The following is a 14,047-nucleotide window of genomic DNA, read 5'->3' on the forward strand; positions in this document are numbered from 1 at the left end:
TTTCCATGAGCACCAGGGAAAAATGAGATGATGAGATTTTTGACTCCTTGTCAGCATGTTGATGTCTTGTGTAAAGATAATAGAATTATTTACTCCTCAACATTTTCTCTAAGCCTCAGAATTCATACTTGTTATTTTATGATTCATACATAACTCCCGGTTTTGACTAGAGTTATATACACTCCTGGCCACACTGATGACCACATGTCTTTACTCCTGGAAGAAGAAAATGCCATATTTTCTGGGGATTGTATCCTAGGAGAAGGAACAACAGTATTTGAAGACCTCTATGACTATATGAACTCCCTACAAGACTTATTAAAAATCAAAGCTGACGTTATATACCCAGGTGAGTAGTGTTTTAGTCTAGCTTTTGGGTAGCAGAGCTGTGGGGTTTACTTTGGGGTCTTTCACCGGTCTGTGCATCAGTTTCGGTGCCAGGACCATCACTGGTTTTGCTACTGTAGCTCTACAATAATTTAAAATCAGATCTTATGATTCCATCAGCATTGCTCAGATTTGCTTTGGCTATTTGAGATCTTTTGTCAATAAATTTGTAACTGTTCTTTCTGATTGTATGAAGGATTTACCAGAATTTTGATAGGGATTTGCATTGAATCTGTTTATCATTTTGGGTAATAAGGCTGGTTTCACAATATTAATTCTGCCAATCCAGGAGCATGTATTTATAATCTTCTTCAGGTTATTTCTACAGTGCTTTATAGTTTCCATTGTAGAGAGCGGTCTTGTTTATTTTCAATTAACAAATTTTTTTATTCATTTTTACATACCAAAGATCCCCCTCTTCCCTCTTCCTGTCCCTCCAGCCTCTCCCTCCATCCCACCTCGCATTCCCTCCTACAAGAAGATGAGGCCTTCCTTAGGAAGGTACATTTAGTAGAGGCAGATCCAAGCCTCTCCCCCACCTCAAGGCTGTGTGAGGTGTCCCATCATAGGTAGTGGGCTCCAGAAAGCCTGCTCATGCACCAGGGACGGATTCTGATCCTACTGCCAGGGGACCCCTTAAGCAGATCAAGCTACACAACTGTCTCCATATGCAGAGGGCCTAGTCCAGTCCCATGCAGGCTCCATAGCTGTTTGTAGGGTTGTTGGTTGGTTCTGTTTTTAACCAAGAACAGGGATGAGGCTACTGTGAATAAGATTATTTCAGTGAATTCATTCTTTATACGTAAAAATCGTTTTTTGTTGGGTCCTTTGCTGAGAGTGTTTATAGACCAGCTCCCTCCTTCAGGTCTCTGGTGCATTTGGGTCATGTTATCTGCAGAGGGGTGAGCTGGGCTCTTTCTTTGTATTTGCATCTCCTTTTGTACAATTCCTTTATGCCGCTGAGACTGCAGTACAGATAGGACCACCAAGGGCTGAAAGACTTCCTTTAACTCGTGGGTGTAGACAGGTTAGGCCATCATGGCAGGGAAGGCCTGCTGGACCAACTCAGTTCATGGCACTTAGAATGCATAGCAGACACTGTTCCCACCTGGGAAGTAGAAAGAACCAGGAGCCTTGTATGGCTTGGAAAGGCCCTCTCCTAGTGACTGACTTCTGCTGCCTGGCCCACCTCCGAGAGATCCCACACGGGCCCAAAAGAAAGCAGTACATGCCTTTAATCCCAGCACTCGGGAGGCAGAGGCAGATGGATCTCTGTGAGTTCGAGGCCAGCCTGGTCTGCAGGGTGAGTTCCAGGAAAGGTGCAAAGCTACACTAGTTGAGCAGGTGCTCAGAAGACAAGCCTGTGGGAGTTCACACTCAGATCACACTGCATTTGCTCAGAAGACAAGCCTACGGGAGTTCACACTCAGACCACACTGCATTTCCTTCTCTTTGCTATTGATCCAGCTAAGAATGCAAGCGCTGTATTGAATTAGCATGGAGACAGTGGGCATCCTTGTCTCGTTCTTGGATTTAGAGGAAATGCTTTGTTTTTCTCCAGTTTGCATGTTAGCCACTAAGCATGTCGTACATAGCCTTTCTTATGCTCAAGTCTGGCGCTCCTAGCCTACGTTCTCCAGGGCTGTTTTCATGAAGGGACACTGAATTTTGTCAGCTTTTTCAGATGATATGGGCATTTGATTTTTGTCTTTGATTCCATTTGTGTACTATGTTGTGTTTGATTACTTGTATATTTTGAACCCGCTCTAGAATTAAATCAATTTGATCATGGTAATATGCTATTTTTAAGGTGTTATTGAATACAGTTTGCTAGGGTTTTGTTTTGTTTTAGGATCAGTGTTCATTAAGGCCATTGAATGCCTTTTTTTCCTTTGTTGTTGGATCTTTGTCCAGCAACATCACTAGCAAGGTAACTCTGGATTAGTGTCCTGGGTCTGGAAGGGTTACTTCCTCTTCTCTCTTATGGAACAGTTTGAGGATTGTCTTAGTTAGGGTTTCAATTGCTGGGAAGAGACACCACAACCACAGCAATTCTTATAAAGAAAAAACATTTAACTGGGGTGGCTGGCTTACAGTGGTTTAGTACGTTATCATCATGGCAGGGAGCTTGGCAATGTGCAGGCAGACATGGTACTGGAGAAGGAGCTGAGAGCCCTATATCTTGCAGGCAACAGGAAGTCGTCTGAGACACTGGGTGGTATCCTGAGCATAGAAAACCTCAAAGCCCGCCCCCACAGTGACACACATCTTCCAACAAGGCATGCCCACTCGACAAAGTCACACCTCCTGAGAGAGCCACTCCCTATGAGATTATAGGGCCAGTTACCTTCAAACTACCACAAGGGTCCCTGGCGCTAGTTTTCTTAAAAGGGCCAGTGCTCTGCAGTAGGTATTCTTCTGGTCCGGGCTTTTCTTCCTTGAGGGCCTCAGCCCTGCTTCGGCCTTATTTCCTACTACACATGTGCTGTGTCTGTCCTCCTGTTTCCATTTTGGTATGTCATGTGTGGCCAGAAATTGATCCATTTGTTTTGATGTTCCAATTTATTAGACTAAGTTTACAAAATAATGTGCAGTGATCTGAAGGTCACTAGTCTCCTATGGTATTTCCTTTTTATGTTCAATTTTCTTTAACTCTTTCCTCCTTTTGGTTAGTTTCACTAAGGGTTTGAGAATCTTATTCTTAAAAAGAAAAAAAGCTCTTTTGTTGGTCCTTTATGTTCTTTGTTGTTGTTGTTGTTGTTTGCTTTTGTTTTTTATTTTGTTATGTTTCGTTTTTTGTTTTTTGTTTTTCCAGACAGGGTTTCTCTGTGTAGCTTTGCGCCTTTCCTGGATCTCGCCTGGAACTCACAAAGATCCACCTGCCTCTGCCTCTGCCTCCGCCTCCGCCTCCGCCTCCGCCTCCGCCTCTGCCTCCCAAGTGCTGGGATTAAAGGCATGCACCACTGCCGCCCAGCTGTCTCTGGTTTTTTAATGTTTATTTACATTTGTGTGTGTGTGTACATATCTGTATGTATGGCATGCATGTGGAGGTCAGAGGACAACTTTCAGGAGTTGGTTCTCTCCTTCCATCAAGTGGATCAAATTCTGGTCAGCAGACTTAGCGGCAAGGGCTTTTCCCCACAGACCCACCTCACCGGCCCCTCTCTGATGTTTGCATGTAGAGCATTCATAGCTGTTGTGTGATTTCTCTGAAGAGATGCAGAGTAATTTAGTTTACCTTGCAATGGAAAGTCTTCAAAGGATAACTTCACTGAGTGTGTAATAAACTTAGTTGACAGTTACTTAGTCTTGGGGCTTGAAATACGTCAGTCTGTGCTTTTCAGGCCTTAGGTTTCTGCTGACATGTCTGCTCTTATTCTAGTAGATTTTCTTTGTAGCTTGACATGCCCTGTGCACCTTCAGTACTCGGGGCATTTCCACTATAGTATGACATGGAAAGGCTGCTTTCTGGTCGAGTTTTGTTGTTGTTGTTGTTTGTTTTTTCCAGACAGGGTTTCTCTGTGTAGCTTTGTTGCCTGTCCTGGAACTCACTCTGTAGACCAGGCTGGCCTCGAACTCACAGAGATCTACCTGGCTCAGCCTCCCGAGTGCTGGGATTAAAGTCATGCACCACCACCACCCAGCTTCTAGTCATGTTTTGGGGGGGATTCTAAATGCCTCCTGAACTTGAATGTCCATTTCTTCCCCTACATCTGGGGATGTTCTGCTGTAACATCACTGAATACATTCTCTGTCTTTTGTCAGTGACTTAGTTTCTTTTCAAATACACAGCCATAGGCTTGGTCTGTCTATCTGTCGCAGCGGTCTGGAGTATTGTGGCCATGGTTGCTTATTGATATTTGAATGCAACAATGTCTTAACGTCTTCACTCCTTGATGCTCTTTCCTCTGGCTAGCTCGGGCCTTCCTTCACATAAGAAGGGCCTCCCTTCTCATGTCCGGCAGCCACTGCCAGCCCCAGCTTTTATGGCCTGTGAAGCTAAGTAGGTTCTCACCTGCGCCAGAGGTCCACTAGATTTTGCACCCAGAGATGGCAGATTTCTAAGCCGGGGTATGCACACATGTCAGAGTTCCTCCACCAACAGGGAAATCTGAGGGAACTCAACTGTCTGCCTGCTAGTATCAGCGCCTCCAGACATTGCCAAGCACTGAAGCCCCTTGCAGAAGGAAGGCATCCAGGGATCCACTGCTGAAACAAAGCAAGTCTACAAGGGAACGGGAAAATGTCTCAGTCACTGTTGCTCCTATTAACTGACTTCTCACATAGACCACATTTTAGCGGTGGAACTTTGGGTAAGACTTGCCCTACGTACTTTAACTCACAATGTTGACACGTCAGGTTTCCATAGCAACTGTAAAATGGTACATTTCCAGTCTCCAGAAGAAGAAACTTGTTATATGTCAGATATCACTGCACTGCTTACAATATGAATGTTCCCTCCATCGTAGAAGCTGAAAAGAACCCAGCAAGAGTCCCAGAAGGAAAGGGGGATTGCTTTGTTTTCTGACTTGCTCCTAACAAACAGCCAGGGGAGGATCTGTCTGTGCATTTACGGTCTCTCCTGAGTTCTCGGTGCTTAGGAAATAGTGTACCCTGAGTCTGGGTGCTTAGGAAATAGTGTACCCTGAGTCTGGGTGCTTAGGAAATAGTGTGCCCTGAGTCTGGGTGCTTAGGAAATAGTGTGCCCTGAGTCTGGGTGCTTAGGAAATAGTGTGCCCTGAGTTCTCAGTGCTTAGGAAATAGTGTGCCCTGAGTTCTCAGTGCTTAGGAAATAGTGTGCCCTGAGTCTGGGTGCTTAGGAAATAGTGTGCCCTGAGTCTCGGTGCTTAGGAAATAGTGTGCCCTGAGTCTCAGTGCTTAGGAAATAGTGTGCCCTGAGTCTGGGTGCTTAGGAAATAGTGTGCCCTGAGTTCTCAGTGCTTAGGAAATAGTGTGCCCTGAGTCTCGGTGCTTAGGAAATAGTGTGCCCTGAGTCTCAGTGCTTAGGAAATAGTGTGCCCTGAGTCTGGGTGCTTAGGAAATAGTGTGCCCTGAGTTCCCAGTGCTTAGGAAATAGTGTACCCTGAGTCTGGGTGCTTAGGAAATAGTGTGCCCTGAGTTCTCGGTGCTTAGGAAATAGTGTACCCTGAGTCTGGGTGCTTAGGAAATAGTGTGCCCTAAGTCTCGGTGCTTAGGAAATAGTGTGCCCTGAGTCTCGGTGCTTAGGAAATAGTGTGCCCTGAGTCTCAGTGCTTAGGAAATAGTGTGCCCTGAGTCTGGGTGCTTAGGAAATAGTGTGCCCTGAGTCTCGGTGCTTAGGAAATAGTGTGCCCTGAGTCTCGGTGCTTAGGAAATAGTGTACCATATGCTGGGTGTGCATATTATCATAACATAGAGGAGTAGCTCTGACAGCTGCAGGAAAGCCAAGGAGTAGCTGCCCAAGGCACCCCCAAGCTAGGCCAAAGAGGTCTCCTGCAGAGGTTCTCAGTGGAGCCAGTGAACCTCCCATCTTGGTAGCAGGGAAGTGTTTTTATGTAAATTATGCTGTCGCCATAGTTACCTTACAGTAAAGACTGCTTCCCTGCAGGTATCATGCAGGGGCCTTTATAGCTGTGTTTACAAAGCCCTGTGAAGTAGGTGCTGGTATCACTGCACCCTTGAAGAAACAGGCTAAGAAGGAAACAGCCAGTTATAAACCAAAGTCCAGTGCTCCTTATGTGATACTAGGCTAGCCTGCGTCTGGATGCTTTGTTCTTGAAGATTTAAACTATGCCTTTTGTGGACTTCTGTACCGTACTGCAGTGTCTGAAGGGCAGGCGAACTTCAGTTAACTGGGTCTGGGTGGTCACAAGTTCTGAATGGCTACATTTGCTGTAAGATTGTAGTTCTCTTGTGGGCCTTAAACTGCCTTTGTATTCTCCCTTTTCAGTCTTGTTAGTAGGTTGCTACAGTGGTTAAGACAACACCCACAGTGGTTAAAAACTGTCCAGTAGGAATCTCAGCCCCACCTCTCCTTCCCTATATAGCTGTAGGCAGGATATGTGCCTTCCCTGTGGATAGTGATAATACCTACCACAAGGGTCCTTTGTAAGTGCCAGTACTCAAGTACGTGGAGTAATAGTGAGCACCCAGAGAACACTGCATATTACCTACCATATTGTGGTTACTGTTCTAGTACATATGTTATTGCTAAAATAGATCTTATATTTTAAGGTGCATAATAATATTATCCAGTTTGACTTGATACAATTCTCCAAAGGTTTTTGGTATTATGCACAATTTTTTTGTTGCCATCAAAGCTGTGTTTTTCCCCAAGCTATCTATACTGTAGTGAGTGCTTTTTATTAACATATTAATTATACATAGTAATCAGTTTCATTATGACTTTTCACAGGTCTATATAATGTATTTGCGGGGCTGAAGAGAGGGCTCAGTGGTTAAGAGCACTTGCTGCTCTTTGAGATGGTACAAGTTCAGTTCCCATGTCGGGTGGCTCACAAGTGTTTGAAACACCAGCTCCAGGGGAGCCAATGACTCCACCAGCACCCATATACTTATTCACATTCCCCCAGACGTACACATACCCACAAATAATAGAATACATCTTTAAGAATGTTCTTTGATTATATGCCCCTCCAATACACTTCTTGTCCCCCTCCCATTCCCACTGGTCCCTTCCTCTCCCCAAACCCCTCCCCCTCTGCTTTCATTTTCTTTGGGGATCACTGAGTTTAATTGGGGGTGCTTAAGGAGCTTGGGTGAAGGTTTCTGCAGGAGGGGTACCGGAGGTTTTCCAGCGGCTACACTACTGATAGGAAAATGTCTCTTCCTCTCCAGCAACTGTGATCTGACTCCAGCTCCTCCAGGAGAGGTGGGAGAGTCCCATGAGACCTCCTCCCACCACGGAATGTTGACAGGCCCGCTTCGGAAGGTCCTGTGTACAGTCTTTAAATCTTATGCTTGGCTTAGCTTCCCAAGCAATGACTACGTGTTCATATGCTTGCCAGTACAGCGTATGAATTATTCTTAAATAGAGTGAATTGTACTTAGGGTTTTTTTATCTGGTTGTAGTAATTTGTATAATTCTTTTAATGCAGGTCATGGCCCAGTAATCCATAATGCTGAAGCTAAAATTCTGGAATATATTTCTCACAGAAATACCCGAGAAGCACAAATTCTTACATTCATCCGTGATAACTTTGAAAAATCATTTACAGTGACTGAACTTAGGGAAATGATTTACAAGGTGACTTTCTTTCATCTTACCTGTACATGGCTACTGTTCACTAGGGTGTTATTCAGTAAGCTATATGGTAAGCTTAATATGTCCCAGGTGAACACAAGTCCTTTGATTATGTAAGTAATGCTAATTGTCTTAAGACCAGTAGTTTAGGAAAGAAAAATGTCCATCGAGAACAAAAATGACCATCCTGAGCCATCATTAAACCTTACTTACTTGGCTCAGCAGGAGAAACTGCTCTGGGTACTTTTGTAATGACAGATACTGTTCCAACCATCTTGGTTATCTGGTGTCCAAGCCATCAGTAAATGACACAGAGTGATCTTCTAAGCAAAAAACAAAAATAAAACAAAAAAACAACAACAAACAAACAAACAAAACAACAACTAAGATAGTGGGAAGTTGTAGCATAACAATGGAAAAATATGCATCAAAAAAACATGAATAGAGTACTTCTATAGGGAAGAACACCACACCTCTGTATATGGCCTCTGGGTACATCCCCGGTGCACTGTGTGGTAATCAGTTAACCAGTGTTTTAACAAGTTTAATATCTGCTATGCAGGTAGAGTAGCTTAGTGACTCAGTGTATAGGGTTTGGCAGATTGCCTAAGTTTTAAAAGTCCCATTATGGTTCACACAGTGGTACACACGTATAGTCTCAGTACTCAGGAAGCAGAGACAGGGGGATTGCAAGTTTGAGGCTAGCCTGGGGTATATAGTGTTGAGTTTATAAAGGTAACCTAGAGAGATGGTAGCAATTAGTAAAGAACCTTAAACATACCATAGACATATGTCAAACTGTTAAATCATATTGTGCCTCATTTCAAAAGAGAATGATGAATAAATGAATACCTTTGACTGGGAATGTAGTTCAAGAGTAGAGTGCTAGCCTAGCATATTTCAAAGCCCTGGGTTAGGATTCCCAGCACTATCAGGAAAAAGTCACTGGAAAAATTAATACAAGTATTTTCTTGTGGGGCTGAGAGATGGCACTGGGAGTCTACTGCGCAAGTATGAAGACTGAATTCAGTCCCCGACAGCTAGTGTTCCTTTAATCCCAGTGCTGGGGAGACAGAGACAGGAGGATCCCTGGAGCTTGTAGCTCAGCCCGTCTAGCTGAATCAGTCAGCTCCAGATTCAGTGAGAGACCCCTTTTTGAGAAAATAAGGTGGAGAGCAATCAAGGAAAGCACACACAGTGTCAAACATTAGCTTCAGTATGTACACATGTGCACATACACTCATGCACACACAGTGTCAACATTAGCTTCAGTGTGTACACATGTAAACGCGCACTCATGCACACACACACACAGTGTCAATATTAGCTTCAGTATATACACATGTCCATGTGCACTCATGCACACACACAGAGGGGAAAAGGCATTGAAACTGTGAAAGAGCTCATTACCTCTCTAGTCCAGTGTGTAGCCACTCTAAACTATATATTGATTGATACATTGAGGGTCCAACCCCACCCTAATCTAAGTACAGTCAGCAAAACTCTCAGACCGTGTCACAGATGAATCATCAAGTAATTGCTCATGCCTGAGTAAACATAGATTCTTCATTCAGAAATATATTCTGTGTATACACAGAAGCATAGTCACCATGCAAATGTGTGAAACACTTAATGCATTCAAAATGGCACGAGATAGCCTAACGTGATTTATTCATGCAGCATTTATTATATATTTTATTTGCCACATGCTAGAGTAGGTACAGAAATATGTACATAACTATGGACCCTTGCCTTCAAGGGATCTAAGGATCACTGAAGACAGACCTAGTTCAACAGATATGGCTCTGTCATAACAGTTGCCTCCACCGAGCACACTAAACAGATTAGACACTACACTATGTTTTAAATAAGTTGAACATTCTTAATCCAAAATACTCTAATGCTTCAAAGGCTTCATATGTTGGAGCATTTTGAATATTCAAGCCTTATATTTTTTTCACACAAAACTTCAGGTTCTATACACCATATATTAAGACACAAAAATTGAAATCACTTTTACCTAGTAAAGATGCAGAGTAATGAGTTTTGTCTAAAGAAGGAGTAAGCATTTTCCAGGCCAGAATAGACGAGAAAAGAAGTCATTTAGATAGTGAGAACAGGTTCAGACACTGGGGATAAACAGATATGTTAGGAAATCCACCAAGAAGACATGTCACAGAAGCACAGACTGCAGCTGTGGGTGGACAGGAAGAGAGCCCCAGAAAATGAGGTGGGAGAGGAGATGTGATCAGATCACAAGAAGACTTCACTGCCAGCTGAAAGTGTCAGATGTTACCCAGTGACATCTGAGAATGATCGCTTTCAGATCGTAGGTGGGTAACTTACACGATCTAGAAAATCACACTGGTGGAGAGTCAGTATATGGTTCTGGTGCTTAAAGAGAAGAGGAGTTGAAGATTCAAATTTGGTAGTCACCATTGCCTAGTATTTCTGTGTGTGTTAGCTGAGCGAAAATGAAAAGGAAAACTAGTATGGTGTCCCACACCTACAATCCCAGAACTCGGGAGGCTTCGTGAGTTTGAGGCCAGCCTGCAGACAGTGAGTGGCCAGGTTGAACTCTCTTAACAGCCCTTTGTAAACATCGATGTCTAAGGTAAGTCTTGGGGAGAATATGCAAGAAGACTCTGAGTGCTAAGTGAAGTGGGGTGGATGCACAACAAGCAGTCTTCAAAAAGGAGAAACAAGCCAGTTAACTTCATGTCCAGTGAGGGAGATGACAAATCCAGTGAATTCTGACTGAGAGAATTTGATAATCTAGGCAAAATATTTCCAGGGAGCTGAGAAACAGAGTTTTCTGGTTTCGTTCCATTGCTGTGATAAGTCACTCTGACCAAAAGCCACTTTGGAGAGGATTTGTTGATGTATACCTGCAGGGCACAGTTCATCATCCAGGCAAGTCAGGGCAAGAACTCAAGGTGGGGACCATGGAGGAACTGCTTTAGCTAATTTCTTATTTCGTATAACCAGGCCCCACCTGCCTAGGGATGGTACTGCCCACAGTAGGCTGGACCCTTCTAGGTCAATTGATAATCGAGCCCTCCACAGACGAGCCTATGGATGGTCTGATCTAGGCAGTAGTTCCTCAACGAGGCTCCACTCTGAGGTGTCTGTGGGCTGTGTCAGGATAACAGTTAAAGCTAACTAGGGCAGACATAGGGAATTTAGTCAAAATTGACTTCAGAATTATAATCCTTATTTAAAGAATAAAATAAAATTTTATCTTTATTTATCTTAAAATGTATCTCTTTATTCCGAGACATGTCAATATTACATCATTATTTTAGCAAGAGTAAAGGAAAACTGTGAGTCATAAGGTACAAAGATATTATCGTAATACCTAAGAAAGCATAAAGCAGATTCAAAACTATTTGAAAACTAAGAATAATTTTTATATTTATTCATCCTTTCATTTATAAATATTAATGACTTTCTACTCTGTGTCAGTATTCTAAACACTAGGAATTCAGGAGTGAACAAAGTAAGACACGGCTATTGTTTTTATGGCATTTGTTCTAGTTTATCTATAGAAATAGAAAATAATAGTATCCTAAAGCAAGACCATTTGCAAGGTAAAAATGGTTTGGGTTAGTGTTTTTTTTTTTGTTTTTTTTTTTATTTGATTTTGGTTTTTTGGTTTTTTGTTTTGTTTTTGAGGCAGGATCTCATATATGGAGGGCTGGCTTCAAACTCACAATGTAGCCACGTATGACCTTGAACATCTGTCTGTCCTGCCTCCCCTCTGAGTGCTAAGAATACATGTGCACCACTCCCCCAGTTTATGCGGTCCTGGGAATGGGGCCTGGGTTTGTGTATGGCAGGAAGGCTGTTAGCTGAGCCACATCCCTGACCTAGGCTCCCACTAAAGTGTGCTCAAGTTAAACTTCCTTTTTCTGTTGTGTGTGTGTTGTTTTAAAGATTCCAGACAACTCAGTGTTCTTCAGAAATGAGACTCCCTTTCATGCCTGTTTTCCTTTCAGAATGTTCCAGAGAATTTACATAAGATGGCAGAGCATAATCTCCTGCTTCATTTGAAAAAACTAGAGAAAGAAGGGAAAATATGTATGTATTTCTGAATTTTAATGCATTTACTGCTAACATTTAAACAGTTTTGCAGGTGCATGGGTTTCTTTTGAGTTAAAACAGCTGTCTGAGTTCTCCCTTAAAAATCACATTCATTAGAGAGAGATGAACACAAGGAACAGGGCTCGAATCCTGCCATAGACACTCGAAGTTGTGCTTCAGGAGGATGGCCTCTTCTAGACGCCAAGATCAGGAAGTGTAGTACACTTGAAAACAGGCACAGTTCTTACGTGCTAGTGAAAATAGTGATGTCAGAGATAGTGAAGTGTTCTATAATTTTTTCCTTATGGTAGATTAATTTGTCAAATCGAGCATGTTTATAAATGTTTAGTCCTTAAAATCAAGAAGTTCTCCAAAGCTTGAATTTTGTGTAGAAGCCTCAGTCATATGTTTACATACAAGAAGAAACTCACATTATAGTCAACAAAATTCATTTAAGGAATGTGCACTTTTTCTAATTACAAAGTAATTTAAAATCCAGTGGATACACTTAGCTTTTGTTTTTACTTTCTGGTTTTCTTTCTACAGTTTACACCACACATCCTGACAAGAAATGGAGAGCTGTACTTTAGTTTCCGGTGAATGAAGCTCTATCTTGTTTTGCTTTTAGAGCATGGTATGTTCTTTTAGCTATAGATTATGTAGAGAGAATATCAAATGTGGGACTTGGATACCTTTCTAAAATATGTAAATTACATTGTAATATGTAGGCCAGGTTATTGATCTAACCTGGGCCTTGGAACATTTTACCAAAAGGTCAGAATCTAACACTTTGTCAATTTCCTGTGGATTAAGTAAAATGGTTACTTAAGAATAATGAAACTTGCACAATTCAAACCATTTGCTCCTTTAGAGTTTGGTTATGGACTAGCATTTGCGGTAATACTGGGTTTTAGCTACTTCAGTCAACAGCACAGACGTCTGCATCCTCCTTTCTTTTCTTCAGCCTTTTACACAGCAACGTTATTTCATCTTTCTATCAATTGTATCACTTAAGTGTTGAGTCTATAGCTCTGTGTTATATTTGTTTTCTTATAATGGTATCCCATAAATGATTCATGTTTATCATTGATGTTCCCCAACATGATGATAATGGAGTAAACCTCTAAAACTGTAAGCAAACCACTCCAATTAAATGTTTTCTTTATAAGAAAAATATTAAATATACCAACTTCAAATACTATGTGATTCATAATAATTATTTTTAAAGATTTTATTTTATGTGTATGGGTATTTTGCCTGCATGGGTGTCTGTGTGTTACATGCGAGCAATGTGCATGGAGGCCAGAAGAGTGCATTGGAACCCCTGGAACTGGAGTTCCAGATGTTGTTAGTCACCATGTGGGTGCTGGGAATCAAACCTTGTTTTTCTGGAAGAATAGCCAATACTCTGACCTGCTGAGCCATCTCTCCAGCTCCTAAATAATTATTTTTGTAATCCATTATTACAGCCAATATGCTTTGCAAGTTTAGATTTTAGTACAGAAATAGTCATCAGTTTATATGTGAATTATATACAAAAAGTATTTTCGTTTAATTAGAAGAATGTAAGGTAGGCCTTTTAAAAATATAAATAACATTCTTAAGTAGTGGCTATATTAGTGGTGCTGTGTAGTAATTTCCTTCAAATTGAAACATTTAATTCTGGAAGGAGGTTCCTAGGGCTCAGGAAGTAAATTAAATTTACAGGGCTCAGGAAGTAAATAATTCGTAAGTCTCAGAAAGTTCCTGAAACTTTAATTCCCCCGCCCCTGCCCAGGTTACCTAAGGAATAATGATTGCTAGGGAGAAGAAACAGTTCTCACCTCTCGAGCTCCCTACAAGTGATTCAGGGAGCACCAGGAAGGAAGCCTTCCTGAGTCAGCACACCTGCTGGAGTGGGCTTTTCAATAAAGCAGCTGCCTTTGAATCACCCACGAGCCTGCACCCGCTTACTGCAAATGACCCCATTAAACTCAGTGCTCACTAAGCAAGGATTCCACAAGAGCATTGCTTTTGTCTGGCATTCGTTTCTACTCTGGATGTGTAAACTTCACATCTCCACAGAAAATCTTGTACAGTACAGTATAGTCCAGCAGTGCTGAATTGACCCAGATAGGGTCCAAGTTGTAATGCTGAAATAAGCTCAGAATTCTAAGTGTATGTTCTCCTCACTCTCCCTTTAAGGTCAGATTTCAATGTATAAAAAGTGTTCTTGAGCGTTTTTTACCTTCCGCCCCTTTTCTCAGACCCTAGCATCTTTATGCTACCTTAACACATTTGTTCTTGTTCATGGAATTCAGTGTTTACACTACAAAATAACTATAAACTGAACAA

General features: G+C 42.0%; 1 protein-coding gene across 1 annotated transcript in view; it reads left to right on the forward strand.

The window, feature by feature from the left end:
• The window catches only part of Lactb2 (lactamase beta 2), a 33,944-nt gene extending 21,087 nt beyond the window's left edge, over positions 1–12,857 (forward strand). The window contains exons 4-7 of the mRNA XM_036178449.1: positions 171–349; positions 7,485–7,633; positions 11,629–11,710; positions 12,260–12,857. Of these exons, the coding sequence (XP_036034342.1) occupies positions 171–349; positions 7,485–7,633; positions 11,629–11,710; positions 12,260–12,303 (454 nt within the window). The 3' untranslated portion in view covers positions 12,304–12,857. The remainder of the gene's footprint in view (positions 1–170; positions 350–7,484; positions 7,634–11,628; positions 11,711–12,259) is intronic.
• Positions 12,858–14,047: the final 1,190 nt, after the last annotated feature.

Source organism: Onychomys torridus, chromosome 2 (genome assembly GCF_903995425.1).
Source record: "Onychomys torridus chromosome 2, mOncTor1.1, whole genome shotgun sequence".
In the NCBI taxonomy this organism is placed as follows: domain Eukaryota; kingdom Metazoa; phylum Chordata; class Mammalia; order Rodentia; family Cricetidae; genus Onychomys; species Onychomys torridus.